This window comes from Antennarius striatus, chromosome 10, assembly GCF_040054535.1.
Source record: "Antennarius striatus isolate MH-2024 chromosome 10, ASM4005453v1, whole genome shotgun sequence".
Classification (NCBI taxonomy): Eukaryota; Metazoa; Chordata; class Actinopteri; order Lophiiformes; family Antennariidae; genus Antennarius; species Antennarius striatus.
The window spans coordinates 8,274,237-8,291,275 of NC_090785.1; the positions used below are offsets into that span (position 1 = coordinate 8,274,237).

A 17,039-nucleotide genomic window follows, 5' to 3' on the forward strand; every position below is an offset into this window, starting at 1 on the left:
GCTGTTTCATCACTTATAAAAATCAATCATGTTATTAACAGAAGCAGTTAAATTTCTTTGTTTTTTTTTTACTGCCGTGGTCAGGCATTCACCTTTACTCCTCCAAACTCACAGTAGAGATGTAGAAATGAGATTAAAAGAGAGGTTTGTTCTGAACATGTGAAGCCATTCTTTACTTTATGGGTTAAAAGCAAAAGGCTTTTAATCCCTCAACCATGAAAAAAACTGGACAGTACTCAAAGTGTACAAATGTCTAACAAGGCATTTATTATTATTATTATTATTATTATTATTATTATTATTATTATTATTATTATTATTATTATTATTATTATTAAAGATATAACTCGGAAACTTTTTAAAAGTCGTCAAAATCTCCACAATCATCCCTCCAAATATTAAATCAGTGTAAATTTGTATGTCATGTTTTTTTTGTTATGTTTTTTTATTTTATTTAGCTCACTCCCACATGAACTGTCCAGGTGAATTCCACCTCTTATGGGATGAATGCCTGGATGGTTGACTCAGGAAGAGGATAAATGTCATAGAAAACTTAAGGTTCATCAGGTTTGCCGTCAAATGATTTCACAGAAAATAGTACTTTTTGCAGCAATTATTCAATAAAGCAGAGGATTAATCACAACAAACGACCCTGAAAATGATCTCGGCAATATTTGAACCTGCTTTATCCAGTATTCAGTTCTCATATACCATCTCTTACCGCTCCGCCTGACTCGAAACCTGACAGACCCATTGACAGACAGATGCAAACTTGTGAATATGAACCATTCAATCACCCACACACATCTCCACCCACACTCCTGCTCCTCATCCCCCTCCTTCATCTCCACCTCGTCTTGGTGTGGCTTTGTGAGCCAGTAGCCTTGTACCTTTTCTCTTCACTTTCAATAACCAGCTTATTTTTAGACGCCATGGCTCAAAACAAGGCAGAAGTCTTTCTCAAGAGCTCTTTAGTTTGAGTTCTCACTCTTCCCAAGGCCCCTAGATTATATTTATACTCTGGGAGAACATTAGGACAATAACTCTCTATATAACCAGCATATTAGCACTGAGGATGAAGTCTGCGACAAACGGCTTTTATATTGGCTGAGACTGTATCCCTGCTCAAGGATAAAACCTGTATTCAATCAACTTTTAAGGTAACGCTTACATAATTTGAACACATGGCAAAGCCAAGGAGAGCTGCTAAATTAGAACAAAGGAGGCAGCGGAGATGAAAGACCCGGTGGAAGAACGGTCCACATCCCTGGCAGAGGTCACAGAGGTCGTCAAGAAGTTCCTCAGTGCCAAAAGAGATGTGAAAGAGATTTTCACTGATATAAAAGACAACATATATTGTTGGGCTTTCTTGACTGACCCGTCTGCTTGGGTTGTAGTAGAGCTGAGGTGTAGTTCCTGTGGACGGGCAGCTCAGCTCTTATATCTGCGAATAAAAATAATCCATTGACTCATTTGTGTGTTGTTGATTTTTTGTTGTCGACCTGCACACACTTTTTCCTGGGGTATTTTATGGTGACATATCAGCACAGATGGTGACTTTCTCCCCACACTAAGTTGGTGCTGATGCTGGGTTGCCATGGTGACATGATGTAGATGTGTTACATCACAAGAGACCTCCAAGCAGCAAATCTTTCATTGAGACTCCCTCTCTGCCATCTCGCTCCCCGTTTTCTCTCTCGCTCCTCTTGTTTAACTCTCACCTAATTTTTCAGACAAAAGGTCAACCACTGATCAAAAAGACAAAGACCAGACATAGGGATACATTTTACACTTGGCATTCTCTTGTGTATTGGACTTAATGTTTAAATTCTAGACATATGTGCATAAATGGAGCACCTTGCACAAGGTTGTTTCACAACAAAAGCAGGCAATGGATTTTTTTTTAGAGCTGATCCACTTGCCCCATTTTTCCTCACCATCCTCACTCAATACCCACCGCTGTTGATCAGACATTATAATACAGGTCACATGACTCCCCTTTCATATCTTCCATTAGAATTTACTTTTGTTATCCCCCCGTTTTTGTTGTCTCTACGCCTCTGCAATCCATTGATTCATTCATCCTGGGCTTCTCCATGAATGGGTGGGGTCGATCACTCGTCTGCTGAAGCCTCTTCATTTCTTCCTGTTGAGGTTTGTTCCAGTTATTACATCAGTGTAGAATGATACAGGACAGGGAGAAAGCAAGTACGCCCGTCAAATGAGGACACCCAAATGAGAACAAAACTTATTGAAAATCCTGATCAAATAATGTCAAGTTTATTCTGAGGTGTTAGCAATGGCCCCGGGGTCGACAGGAAGTCAAAGCAGACAAACTGCGCTTTTCTGCAGACTGATGGCAAATCCGCAGTGAACTAGGATTTCTTTCACTTGAATTCAACAACAACAACAACAACAACAACAACAACAACAACAACAACAGTCACAACAGCTGATATCTCAACTAAAAGACACCATTCAAACATTGGTTCCACAATCAGAGTTTTATGCTTCACATATTTCCTCTCCGCCGCTTGTATACCTGTAAGTTTTTCACTCCTATTTTTCTCTAAACTAAATGTATTTTCAGCATCGGTCCCTTTTGCTGCTGTACACCCACACACCCATAGCAACACATTGTCGTTTCTTGGTAACCACATTTATGCAACGAGTAAAGAAACTGAAGGTAGAGGATAATGTCTGGTTTGAGCCTTATGTAAAACCATTCAAGCCTCTCATGTAATCCAATTTGTCATCTCATGTTTTGTCCCTTTGTATGACAAAGATGGATAAAAATGTTGCACAATCGGACCTGAGTCTCCACATCCAGAACAGACAGTATGTGCAGACATGGTCGGTCATATCGGTCATATTTTTAATTACGCTCTTTTGAATCGCTGACATGTGACCCGATACCCTCCTCGTGGCGATGCCCTGCTCTATAAATCCCTGGGTGCTGAAGGGAGATTATCCCGACCTGAGGTAATGAGCATGGCCGGCAATCAAACCTGTAATTGGACCAGACTGATAAACTAATTAATTCCAGCACTAACAAGAAATTACTCTTGTTGTATTACTAGGAGGGCAATTTACATATCGCATGCAGCCCAGCCTCAACTCCAGCGGATGGGTTCGGACTTGTTAGGTCCTCATAGACGGAAACATCAACGTCTCCTGTTTTGACATCTGAAAACAAGAGTTGTGGTTGTTTTTTGGTTTTGGGTTGGATTTTTTTTTCCTTGTTTGTTTGCAAAATATCTCAAAAACCCATTAATATATCTTTATAAAATTTTATGTAAAAGTCTCCCTTAGGCCAAGAAGGTATAGAGCAAAATTTTAGGTGAATCACAGCATATATTAATCACCAACGCCTGTGAGTTTTCTTTCTTTTTCTTTAGATTTTGCCACCATCATGAAAAACAATATGTCAATCAAAACAAAAAGGCTTCAGTCCTGATCTCTGATCTGTGTCCTAGATCCAGGTCATAATCCAGACCTTCAAAGGTTGCACTAAATCCAGAAGAAATGGATCCTAAACGATAAAGATAATGACATTCCATTTTCACCATCAGTATTTCTTGTGTATTAATCAGTAAATATTGGCATGCTGACGTGATAAACTGTTGATCATGGTAAACATTACACCTAGGTAGCATCAAGTACGTTAGCATCATCGCTGCCAGCATGTAAAAAAGCTAATCTTGTTTTGCACACTGCTGTACCAAATCTCAGCCTCGCTTGTGTTTAATCTAGTTAAAAAGTTTAAGACAAATTTTTCTGTGGATTAGCCAAATAATTTTGATTGGATTCAGAGAGACTAAACCTCCCCCAAGGCGGCTCCTTCTCACCATCCTTGTGTCGTTGTCCATTCAGACCCAACCTTTTCTGGAACCTGGATTGAAGTGAGTGTCATTATTAGTTCAACAGGCATTCAAGAAAAACAGAAGTTTAATTTTCTTCAGGATTTATCTAAAAAAAAAAAAAAGGATTGTTTAATATGCAAAGGTGAGTCTTTATGTCCACCGTGTTTGTTCTGGTGGACTAGAATGGTCGGCATATTTTGCCCCATACGGTCATTTTTCCACTTTTGATCCAACGCCATCCTCCTCTCTGTCCAACGGGGCACAACCTGTCCAAAAATGAGATCATTTTGAGCAAAGATGCCAATTTGTGTCTTCTTTCGAGCACATGCTCTCCAAAGCAAACACCCACATCTTGCCCACTGTGCTAATCCGGCGGCCGTGAACCTGGGCTCAGAGATGTAAAGGACGTAACACACACAACACTACCACAAACGTGTTCAGTCTCTGTGTTTTTTCTCGTATTTTTAGTCTTTATGTTAATCATTGCAGTAATATAACATCTCTTTGTGATCATTTGACTTTTCAGTGGTCTGTGTTACATCCATTTTGACCTTTTTTGTTTTGTTTCGTTGGTGTTTTTCTTAAGTCATGTTACATCTCTTCATGTCTCTGTGGGGTTTTTAGAATCATCCAATAATTCACACATGACAGTTTCTACTTATTTTAGTCAAGTCTACCCCCTGTGTGACGGGTAGCACACACACACACACACACACACACACACACACACACACACACACACACACACACACACACACACACACACACACACACACACACACACACACACACACACACACACACACACAGAAGATGAGATGACAAGAAAACTCTACATAACCACTTACAGTATTTCAGAGCCTGGGTAGTATTTGTGTGCAGTACTTGCTGTATCGTACATTAATTATGAAAAGTAGACAAAGTTTTCATCACTTTTTCCTCCCACTGCTGAATGAGTTCAAGGAAAACATGTAGGTTCACCAGTCAATGAGGTTATAAAACCAACACTCTCCTCAGGTTGTTGCTATTCTTGGACTGCTGTGGAGTTGAGATCTGTGTGAGATGCTGCCCCCTGGTGGCTGGACGGTCACCAGGATTACATAAACCACAGGGTTGTGTGTGAGTCATCAACCCCCAGCGGTAGGACAGATGGAAGGTGTGTGTGTGTGTGTGTGTGTGTGTGTGTGTGTGTGTGTGTGTGTGTGTGTGTGTGTGTGTGTGTGTGTGTGTGTGTGTGTGTGTGTGTGTGTGTGTGTGTGTGTGTGTGTGTGTGTGTGTGTGTGTGTGTGTGACTGGGCGGGGCGAGCAGCGGTGGACTGTGAAATAAGGGCTTCCCCCTCTCTCTCCCTCTGCCTCTCTCTCCTTCCTCCTTTTGGTGTGGGTCAGGAGAATCACTCACAGAATCACAAGTGAAGTGCTGTGGTGGTAAAAATAGAACAGAAGAGCTGCAGAGCGTCAATATTGTTTGATTTAAACTGCAGGCACTCCCTTTCTCTCCAAGTCAGGGATATTGGGGGGATTTATATGTCTTCCCTCTGGGACAGAAATTATATCTATATCAAAAAACAAACAAACAAACATGTTATATATTGACAAGATGTTAAGAGAACATACAGTCGGAGCATTTTGTTGAAGGAATAATGACATAAATGACAAACTATTGTCAATTTGGTAAAGAAGGCGGTAACTAAATGTAAAAGATGGTGGTTCTGGGAAGCATTTTAATCAAGTCAGAAAAAAGAAAGGAAAATGATTACAGAGACACAATGAAGGGTATTGACAATTGGCAGCAGTGTCCTTATTGTCTGTACTGATGCCAGACTATGGTTGAAGACACCTAGAATTACAATTTCCATGCATGCTGGTTGAGTCGAGGATTTCTCTAAAAGTCTGAAGCCTAAGATACTGTACTCAGTTTTTATTGGGTTGAATCAGGGAAAAGCAGCAGTTGCTAAATGTATCTGCTGTCTGCGGTGGAATCGGCAAAGTGAAATATATCACAAGGCTCAGTTTCTTTGGGCTGTTGAGCCTCTAAATCAGCTGTTTGTTTCTACAGGAGTGTAAAAGGTTCCAGAGGGTTGGATCCTGCAGAACACAGGAATAAAGATGTTTGGACTTTCACTTTGACACAAGTTTAAAGGTATATCGTTTTATTTTGGGTAGAAATCTCAGACAACAAAAGCACAACACACTCAGCAATGTGATATAACCCTACAAAAGGCAGCGCAGCAGATCTGGATAGGAACAGGATTGAACAGTGGAGGGTGAAGGAAGGTTTTCTGAGGTCTGATCTGAGTGGTTACTGAATCACATCTGTCAACAGGAAAGGGAGGTGGACGAGTGACAAACAGAGCAGAACTGAAAATAAGGCTGTAATCTAGTGAAAACACATTAATCTGTGAGACAGGATGTGAATCACACCTGGAGGCAGAGTTAAAACCCTTCTTATGCACACTGACCACAGACCGACGCTGTCAGATCGGTGTTAAGCACAAAATAACAGTAAACACGATCTGGTAAGGAAAAGGAAAACACACAAAAACACAAAGGAACTAATTTCATTGGTCTAATTGTTTCCAAACTGTTTATCTGTGAGTCACTTATGTATGTGTATACTGCATCATACGTATATTCTTATATGCAACAGAGGGGGCTTACAGAAACGTGTGGCTCCCTCTGGACAAGTAAGTATGAAAAATTCAGGGTGTAACATCACAGTGACTTTTGTTTTACCGCTTCAGTTTCTCTCTTTTTTTTGTACTAGTTTTCCTATGTTCTCTCTCTCCCTCTCCCTCTCTCTCTCCTTCTCTCTCTCTCTCTCTCTCTCTTTTTTGTGTGCTTCCTCTCTTCTTCTTCTTTAAAAGGTGTGCGGTCCGACGTAGATGGAGAGTCGGAGAGCGGAGCTGGTCTGGTAGCTGCCCTGGTAGGTGAGCAGGGGGTTAATGGACACCATCTCCAGGTCCAGCGTGTACTCTCTGGGCCCAGACACGGCCCGGGCTAGCACCAGCATGGCGCTGATATTATTGATTTGCTGGGGAAGACAAAACAAATATGACTGAGCACATTCAGAACGCAGAGGGAAACAGAAATGACACAAGACTCAAGGAATAAGGTGACATTTTGGAAAATGTTTTATATGAACAAGAGTTGAATTTGATTAAAAATCATGTACAGTATTTTCCGCACTATAAGGCAAACTGGACTATAAGGCACACCTTCAATGAATGCCACATCCTAAAACTTGTTCATATACAAGGCGCATTGGATTATAAGATGCAGTTTTTTTCGGTTTTTGAGAAAATTAAAGGCTTTTAGACGCGCCTTATGGTGCGGAAAATACTGTACAGGTATGTATTCAGAAGCTGAAAAATAAAACAAATGAGGCAAAAACCTAGAAAAAAAATCCAGATGTAAACGGTTTTAATCTGAAGAAGCATAAATAGTCTTTACTGTGTAGAAACAGTAAAGAAAATGAATGTAAGGCCTGATTTGTGACGCTGTTATTAGCAGTGAAGCCCGTCAGGATGTCTGACATGGTTAGAGAAAAGAGGGAGGAGATGCAACAACCTGATTAGTCTCTAGGCTGAACTTTAACATTGTCGGTGAGCTATAATCAGTAGAAAATATTTGAATGCAGCTCTCACCCTAATATAGAAGTCACCGTTTTCATCACCAGAGCGGATGCGGAAGGTGTTGTAAGCCCCTGGAGAGATGCTGGTGGCCTGGATCTGGAAGATGTCAGAGGGAACCGAGCGCTCAGAGGTGATGCTCATGTAGCGGTGGACGATGGAGAAAGGCAGTTCTCTGCAGGCGGGCTTGTTCATGGGACACACACAGCGGCTGGTCACACATACACACAAAAACACACACACACACACGACACACATGAGAGTCAGAGTTAGACCTCTTTCAGTAGTGTTCAGGAGATTGTGGGAATAATTGGTGCAGACAAAAATATTAATAGTTGTTCATAAATCTGCCAGCAGGGGGAGGAATAAGACTGACAGGAGAATCCCCTACATCTCTACAAATATTGAACAATAACCATTTTTCCCTTTTTCTTTTCTATAACACATTTATACTACCATATCATCTGGGAATGGTTAACAATGAGCCACACCTGTTACCAATCCAACACATATTCATTCTGTAATAGTTCTGTTATTCCACTGGAGTGTAAAAGACTGGAAGTTGGACCCACATGTGGAAAAAGTAATTGGAGTAATATTGGAGTTTTTAGCCATACGTTCTCCACACAGGGGGCTGATTATGTCCTGGCCAGCACATGCTTTAGTAATTGGGAAGATGCGTGTGAAGTGTTGCGTGTGTTGAAGAGTTTGTGTTCATACACACAGACACACATACACACACACACGTTCATGAGGTGCCACTCACTTCTCAGACACTTGTACATAAGGTTCTTGGCACCGGTTTGTGTCTACACACTGGTATCGTCCGTTGATGTTCACACAGGTCTGTGTGTCAGTGCACAGATGTTCACCTGTTTCACATTCATTTACATCTGCAGAAGAAAACCAAAAGATAAATAAATAAATAAAGACCAGGAACTGACTCAGCACAGTGTTAGTGACTGTGAAAGCACAGAGAGGTGGGAGTTTGGTTTTATAAGGGTGCTCACCCTGGCATTGTCTGCTGCCTTGCAGCTGGTATCCTTCTGGGCAAACGCAGGAGAACTTCCCTGGTTCGTTGATACACTGGAACTGGCACAGGTAGCTGGAGTAGCTGCACTCATCGATGTCTGCAAAGGTGCACTTTCAGCATTCATGCATTTCTTCACAATTACAGATACAAATCAGAAAAGAGAGCAAACTGCCATCGCAGGAATTGTTAATGATGTCACCCAGGTGTATCTGTCTTTGCAGACGGATCTCTTACCGTTACAGGTGAAGCCGTCGGGGCTCAGCTCGTAGCCCTGGTCACAGCGACAAAGGAAGGTACCGTATGTGTTGTAGCACCTCTGAGAGCAAGGGGCACCCATGTCACACTCATTCACATCTGAAAGGAGGGAAAGAAGGTTCTATTAATGCAAAATCATTTCAAATTGGAATAATAGCTCCCAAATGTAAAAGCTGTGAAAACAAGTTTTTGACTTCTGTTGCTCAATCAATCAATTGTAATCAAATCAACATGGATGAAGCGGAGCAACTGAGTCTTAGCACATTAAACCTTTAATAAATATTGATTTCTCATGAGTCTTATTTTGGACTCAAGTGACTTTACTTGAGACCGTTTCTTTTAGGTCTTCATTGGGCTGTGGATGGTTCTCACAACTGCTTCCACATATGCAATCATGTTCCTTATGAGGTTTTTTTTTTTTTTAAAAAGGCATTTGTGAATGTGTCTGTCTGTCAAAATGATCAGTGGATTCACAAAGGACATGGTGACTCACCGATACAGGATCGATTATTCCCTGCCAGCTGGAAACCAGGTTCACACTGACAAGAGAAGGACCCAGGAACATTGACACAGCGGTGCTGGCAGTACCTGTACCTGCACTCATCGATGTCTAAGACAGAGAGAGAATCAGAGTTTCTTGTTCAGGTCAGGTTGTTGAGGTCGGCCTCCACCTGCTTCAGTAAAATATTTGAGGAATAACTTCAGAGGAACTGACCGATGCACTCCGTGCCGACCTTGCGATAACCGTCTGGACACTGACAGGTGAAGGCACCTTGTGAGTTGATGCACTGCTGGCTGGGCTGACAGTCGTGTTCGTCTCGCTCACACTCGTCGATGTCTGCGTTTGTGGGTGAGGTGAAACAGGGACACGTGTGTCAAAATGCACTTCTTGTACGCAAACATCTTTTGGCTTGATTTGGATGATACAGCGTGACTGGTGGAGGCCAGATGATGCCCACTCCGTTCCCCTAATTTTCACCCAACAGCTGAAAATACGACATCATGTTGAGTCATGTTTGCTGTCTCATGCGGGCTGATGAGCACCTTGCTGTCCTCCGGCAACCGTAGGTTTTCACTGAAAGTCCTGTTCTTAAAGCACAGCAGCTGTTCTCGTGTGAAATCTTCCAAATTCCTACACTGTGTCTGCCCCCCCCTTCACCCCCCCATGGACTCATGGCTCACTCCCACCCCCACACATTACACCAACATGCTGCCTGAAGTCCCAGCACCTGCCACGGACACCTGTCCCTCGCAATCCGTGACCGCTGATTTAAACAATCACACACCCGCACACACAAACACAGTTAATGATCACTCCTCCTGTGGCCACCTGTCCACCTCCAACCCCCCAGACTTGTAAAACCAGACACCCACCCACACAGCTGTCTCCATGGGGTTCATAGCCCGAAAGACAGGGGTTGGCCACGGTGGGAGTGATGGGGGGTTCCGGGGCTGGGATGAGTGATGCAGAACGTGGAAGGCACAGGTAGCCCCCGTAGTGGTTGAAGCACTTCATTTCACCTTTACAGGCATCTGGGATGGTCTCACACTCATTTATGTCTGATGAGAGAAGAAGAGCAGTAACATGTAAGCGCCAAATCAGCAACAGGATGATCACAACATTTACTGCACACACAAAAGTAGTTGGTGAGATTGAAAAACGCAGTTTAAAGAGAGTTTTTACCTTTGCAGTGGTCGGTCTGAGGGTCCCAGTGATACCCATCTGTGCATTCCTGCAAAGAGTAGCAGAGGGAAAGTGTGAGAAAACGATGGAAAGAAAGATGTGAACAGTCGCTCCAAGCCAAGCAGTTGCCTAATTTATTTATAATACTTAATAAATCCCCAGTAGGGGGATGTAATTAAAAAAAAAACAAAAAAAAAACAAGCAGCGGAAAGAGAGACTTATTTCCTTTGCATTCATGTAGGAGTGTTGGGCCAAAAAAACAAGATGTCGGCTGTACTTTCCAGGATATTGTGACATTTTAAACTGCTCTCCCTGAGCCAAACGTCACTTCAGGAATAAATATAAAGCCAGTATTTGGAAAATTGAGTAATTATCCATCAGGGGGTAAAAAAAAAAAAAATGCTGTCAATGAAATGGAACAAAATAAGTGAAGCCTAAAGAAACATGGAGTTCAAACTAAAATGACCCCCAGCTATGTTGGCCAAGAAAATGCTGCTGTGTGATATTAAAACTACAGAAACATGAAGTCATAACAATGTAGAGAGAAAACGACGGTCCACAGAGAAAAGCCGTAACATCAACGGAGAGATGCAGGATGGAAAAAGAGTTTTTAAAAAAAGGAAAAAGAAGAGACTACAAGATAAATGTGTATCTGATGATTGTGACACTATGGCGGTCAAAACATTTTGTATCAGAGAACATCAGAGCTGAGCTGTAGTTCATGTTTAATGGCTGTGTCATCGTTGACTTGTGATGTAAGAACAAAGAAATGTCCGATGAGTTATTGTGATGATGATGAGACTCAGCAGCATTTATTAATAGTCCGTTACTGAAGAAAAAGGAGTGTGAAACACTTTGCAAAGGTTTGGATCTCATATGATCCTGCGTTACAATCTGTCATGTATGATGGTCTGGATGAAAAGACTTGCGCTAGAGGCAGAGATTCAGCCATCCTTACCGTGTAGGTGTCACTTTCTGTGGGTGGCTGTGAAATAGCGCTGCGGAGGAGAACAGACACGCATATGCACACGCACAACATTGACACACAAACACCCTGCATACTAATTCTCTAATTTATGGGAGATGGGACAGGAAGATGGGTAAAACATGCACACAAAACACACACATACACACACACACACGCACACACATGCACACACACACACAGCTTTCAGACAGGTGGAGCTGTTATAAAAGTTGAGAGTTGACTTTGTGATGTACAGAGCTGCCAAGAAGTGGTATCTGTGTGATAGAGAGAGATAAAGACAAGAAGAAAAAAAAAGCAGTATTAGGAAATTACAAATCACATAATGGTTCATTTCAGCCTCAAAACTGCTGTAAGTTTTCCCTGCAGCTGAAATGCATAAATCAACTCAAAATGAGAGCAGTGGAGCCAATTTTTAAGTAGTCAGTAAGAACACAAACACCGTCTTGGACTCGGTTCACTGTTTGTCAACCTAACAATCCCCCCCTTGAAGGATAACTGGAATGAATCAGTGTGCCAGGTGAAAACATAAACATTGTGACGTACTGCATCCCTGTGCTGAAAATAACAGAGTCAACATCTCAGAAATACTTCATATTAGCTGCTCACAGAGGGTTCTCTGTCTGCAGACTGGCACTCTACAACTCTCTGGAATGATCATCTCGCTGAGCGCCGCCTCCGGGGGTTGGTTTCACTGTGTATCAGAGCAGCATCGCTGGGAGCACATAAATCCTCGCTTGCATATTTTATAACAGCATTTTTCTGCTCAGCTGCTTCAGTTTCTGGAAAAGAAAACTTAATTATATTGAAGCTCTTTATCCGCAGATGCTGTCTGCAATATCTTTTAATTTCATAATTTATTTATATTGGTTTTTTTCAGATACTTTTCTTTTTTTAGACTTGCTTTCCTTGCATTCCTATATGTTTCAGAGCAATATGAAATCGAGATTTCTCAGTTTGTCCAATCACTTCAATCTCTAAGGCAGGGGTGTCAAATTTGTTTTTACTGAGGGCCACATCAGCAATACGGCTGTCCTCAAAGGGCCAGATGTAACTAAATGTAACTCAATGTAATGTAAAGAAAAATGTAACTACTCCTTCATGTTAAATAGCTCTGAATTTCACTCTGACCTTTTATGCTCTCGCGGGCCACATAAAATGATGTGGAGGGCTACATTTGGCCCCCAGGCCTTGAATTTGACACATTAGCATTGTTAGCATTGTCTTGCTGTAGAAACGACGTCATTTGGATGAATGTGTGTAAGAGCTAATTTACAGTGTCATTTGTTGTGCATCATCTTGATAAAATAGTGTTTCTTAGAGTTTGGCCCACGGTACCTAGTTTAACAGTGGATTCCACCATCCCAGGACATCCCTGTGTCGACCAAATGAGGAGGATGGTAAAAGAATGTGTTCCATCATCCATCATGTACCCATCAGGGTTTGTTTCTGGAGAAAATCTAAAATATCATTTGATCCTTTTTTTTGTCTTTTTTTTTTTTTTAGAAAACCCAACACAAAACAACCAAGTAATAATATGGGTTTGGTTTTTGTTTTGTTTTTTGTTATTTGAGATCTTTATTTTTAATTGAGGATTTTTTTAATTTCCGTGGTTACAAATTTAACACAGAAGTCTCATTCTGTCAGCGCAATTTGTCCCTTATAAGGCATAACCCAAAAAATATTAAACATTTATATCAATATTTTGGGAGACAATATAAATAGCTTATTTCCACCTCTTTTTTTATTCAGTGAATTGCTCCAAGAATACACTAACCAGTTACAACCACTTGGTGCTAGTCTAGCTAACCAGAAATACGTTAGTCTGAGTAGCATAACTATTAAGGTCAAATGAAAATATACAAAACAAACTACAACTAACCTGTAACTGAGCTCACAATTTGCCTTCTGATAATTTAAACCAATTCCAAATATAAACAAGTCACCGATTCCATTTAAAGACTAAAACCTGAAAAAAGGATTTAAATAAATGTAATACCAGTTAAAACAAAGACAGAAAATTTGTAATCACTGGCTGTCTGAGTGCATTGATGCATTCTCTGATATAAAGTCCAGAGGCCACATTTTGAGGCATTGTTTATTTCATACAGACACAAACAGAATGCCGCAGGATGATGTGGACGCCATAAAATGCATGATGGATGACATCATAGTATGTTTGTGACCTTTGTGTGTGTGAAAATTGACAAAACATGCCATCAACCCTGTAAGCACTGATGGTAACACATACCACCACGGCCACAGTAAGTGACTTCTCTGCATTGGCTCAGCAGCCACTTACAACCAGTAAGAATGTGACCCCAAACCACCCAAAAACAAACTGACCATCAGTCCAGGGTCCAGTCACTCACTGGCTACTAACTCTGGCCAGTGGGGATGCATGGGTGTTGCCTCGCTGCCTCTGGAGTTCAAATGCCGGTGGACCTCTGGAATGCCAGTGGCAAGGATGTGGGCGTCAGCTCCCAACTGGGATGCTCTGCCACAGCAATGGTTCCCAGAGTATCAGGTTCTTGGAAACCCCCCATGGATTCACATAAGGGCATAGATGGTGCCAAACCTCCGGCCACTGTTCCCTGGATGCCTCCTCTTACGACGTAGGAGGGTGTCGGAGAATGTGCCAGAATTGGTCGTTTAGGTTTGTCTATGTATGATGTGGAGGAGTACAGGTTGACACTATAAGACAACTCTATAATGATCATTTCTGTCACTTTGCAACCAAAGCTAACGGTTTTGTTGGTTCCATCCTCACAAATATTTTAAATTCCCGTTCCTTATCAAATACAACAGAAAAATCAAAAATATTTTTTTTGGCTGTGAGATGTTCATTGGATAAAACAAGACATTTTAAAGATATTTTGTTTGGGTTCTGGATTCTTTCTAGATTAATTCTTGCCAATTTATCTCATAAGTCAAGACAGTTGACAAAATAAACAAATTAATGAATAAAGAAATTATTTGAAGTTGGAACTTAAAAATGTTTCCAGTCTAACATCAGTCGCCCTCGTTTCAACTGCACCTCTCATAATAAAATAATTTAATTTACTAAAATCACACTTACTGTCTGTAATTGGCCTTAGTAACAGAAAGCAAAGTAAAAATTCACACAGTGAGCACAGTTTAACAAGAAGAATGTCAGGTGTGGTATGAGTGACCTCATGGGGACCTGAAAAAACACACAGTTGGACCACACACACTCCTGTGTGCTGGTGCACACGTAGGGAGCGTTGTATTGTTCTGCTCGGTTGTGCGTGGAGCAGTCTGAGAACTCGGTGGCCCAGAATGCACCAGCTGCGCTCTTTTACAGTTGTGGCTGCGAATTTGAAAATTCATGATTATGGTGCCACTTTCTCACACAGAGAACTCCTGCCCAGAGGGACCCCCCCCCCAGTCAGTGATGGATTATGGCCTTTAAGAGAAATCAACACATCGTACCTGCACCAAGTCCCACCTGAACATTTCTGTCTTACAGTGTAAAGCGTGTTTAAGGGCTGTGACGAACTAGTGTACACACACACACACACACACACACACACGCACACACACACGCACACACACACACACACACACACACACACACACACACACACACAATGTGTCATCAGATGATATGATGCTCTCATGGGAATAGGACTCCTTCCTCCTGCTTTCCTAATCCCACCTGAGTCATCCCAGGGATGGTGGGGCTGTCATATGTTAGCGATTACAAGTGGAAGCACTGATAATGTCAAACAGCATTAAGTCCACAGCTTCTAATGTCTTTTTTTGGGGTGTTTTTGTGTAAATACTCCTCCAGCTGGCACCTGTTTCTCTCTTAGCCTTCAACTGGATTTTTCTCATTTCTACTTTTATACAATTGTTAGAGTGACTTTAAATGTTGTCTAAAAGGGATGAGGTGGAAAATTTCTGCAACAAACTGTACAATAATACATGCCCTGTGACTCAGTGCTTCCTGTCTACCCCCCTATTACAGTAACACGTAGCCAAGAAGCAAACTACACAGACATTATCTTGGCTCTAAGAAGTAGCCAAGTGTGGCTGAGAGAGCCGAGCCGCGGTGCAACTAAAACGTGTTCGGCCTTTAGCAGAAAGTGGTTCAGAGGCACATCTAAGTTCCACAACTTCTCCTTAAATGTCTCCTAACACATGAGAATGCAGGTCCACATTCGACACATATCCCCTTTAACACTCATATCAGCTGTTAAGGAAACTGACGAAAACTCACTGATGGGTTTTTCTGATGGGTCTTGTGTGTCCGTCTCCCTCTGACCGGCGCGTCCTTGTGGTTGTCCCGGCTGAGCTGGTTGTTCAGCAGTGATCCCTTCAGCTCCTGCCTGTGTGACCCCCGCCAGAGTGAGCAGGGAGACCGACAGCTGGAGCAGCTGAACACATGCGAAAGGAGGGAGAACGAGAGCAAGAGGCAAAGAGGAGAGAGAGAGGGACAGCCCATTCTCACCCCCCCCCCCCCCACGTCCGCCTTCTGGCCCCCTGCACTGCCATCCTCCACACTCCAAACCCCCTCTGCCTGACCCCCCAGGATGCAAATTCCTGGTCTGTGGGCCAAGTACCAAAATTCTAAATCCATCCAAATCATTGCAGGAAGAACAACTCACAGATTCACACACACTGCACCCCTACAACTACCCCCCCAGACCATTTTTTAAAACAAAAAACACACACAAAAAATACCCCCAGCCCTCTTGCTAGTCCCACAACACACCTGGTTTCATTTAAACTAACCCCCCACAAAAGCCCCAAGCTCTCCCAACTGTCCTCCCTCCCTTCACCCATTTACCCCCCATCTATCTAACCTCCTCAATCTTTTTGTTTTTTTTTTTTTTCCATTAAGCAACTAAAGCTCTCACTCCGGTCCAATCTGACATGCAGGATATTTATAGCAAGGCAGAGAGAAGTTAATGGAATGTGGACAAAAATTAGAGGGGAAGACAGACAGAGTGTGGAGAGCTATTCGGAAAATTTGTCATTTCGGTTCTCAGAATGCTTTCTGGGATTAAATACAGAAAACATACTACTTCACTACTCTTGACCAACTCTGTTTGTGCATGACTCATCCATTACTGCAAGCGGAATCATTTCCAGCATTTTTATTTTACGTGTGTTATGTTGCAAACCAGTTAAGATGTTACTTAATCCACGTTAGTCTTTATTATTTTGAGTCTGACTCAATGTCAAGTCAACCATCAGGGTCACCCCCGTATTTCCTGTGAAATTAAAGCCTCCTTTTCTCTTTGTCAGTTGCTTCAAAAGCTGATTTCAACACAAGCTACTTCAAGAAAATAACTATTTTTTTGTGTTAGAACAATCGTGCCGTTTTTTTTTTTTGTTATTACGTCACGTGGGAGCATTACATTTTTTTTAAGTGCATCTCAGGGGTTTTGCTTTACAAATCTTTTCGCAACCTTAGAATGTTTATCTGTGCCGTCTCTGTGGGTGGTGGCAGAGATGACAGCTGTCATTACGAGGCATGTTGTAAAACATCACAGACAACCCCCTAGCTAGACAACCCCCCAGTGGATCCCTTACACTGCCATGAACACACGGACACCAAACT

At 42.0% G+C, this 17,039-nt stretch overlaps 1 protein-coding gene across 3 annotated transcripts; it reads right to left on the reverse strand.

Annotated features, from left to right (window-relative positions):
- Positions 1-5,992: 5,992 nt before the first annotated feature.
- On the reverse strand, positions 5,993-15,878 carry efemp2a (EGF containing fibulin extracellular matrix protein 2a). 3 transcript variants are annotated; one of them, XM_068325678.1, is made up of 13 exons: positions 15,693-15,878; positions 13,796-14,111; positions 12,059-12,231; positions 11,423-11,706; positions 10,465-10,513; positions 10,155-10,340; positions 9,496-9,618; positions 9,274-9,390; positions 8,760-8,879; positions 8,503-8,622; positions 8,259-8,385; positions 7,508-7,703; positions 5,993-6,894 (listed from the first exon to the last, which is right to left on the reverse strand). In XM_068325678.1, the coding sequence occupies exons 4-13, from the start codon at positions 11,522-11,524 to the stop codon at positions 6,721-6,723; spliced, it is 1,314 nt and encodes a 437-aa protein (XP_068181779.1). In that variant the 5' UTR covers positions 11,525-11,706; positions 12,059-12,231; positions 13,796-14,111; positions 15,693-15,878; the 3' UTR covers positions 5,993-6,720. The 3 variants fall into 3 exon arrangements, with proteins under 3 accessions (XP_068181779.1, XP_068181778.1, XP_068181777.1); XM_068325677.1 differs by lacking the exon at positions 13,796-14,111; XM_068325676.1 differs by lacking the exons at positions 12,059-12,231; positions 13,796-14,111.
- Between the last annotated feature and the right edge of the window lie 1,161 nt (positions 15,879-17,039).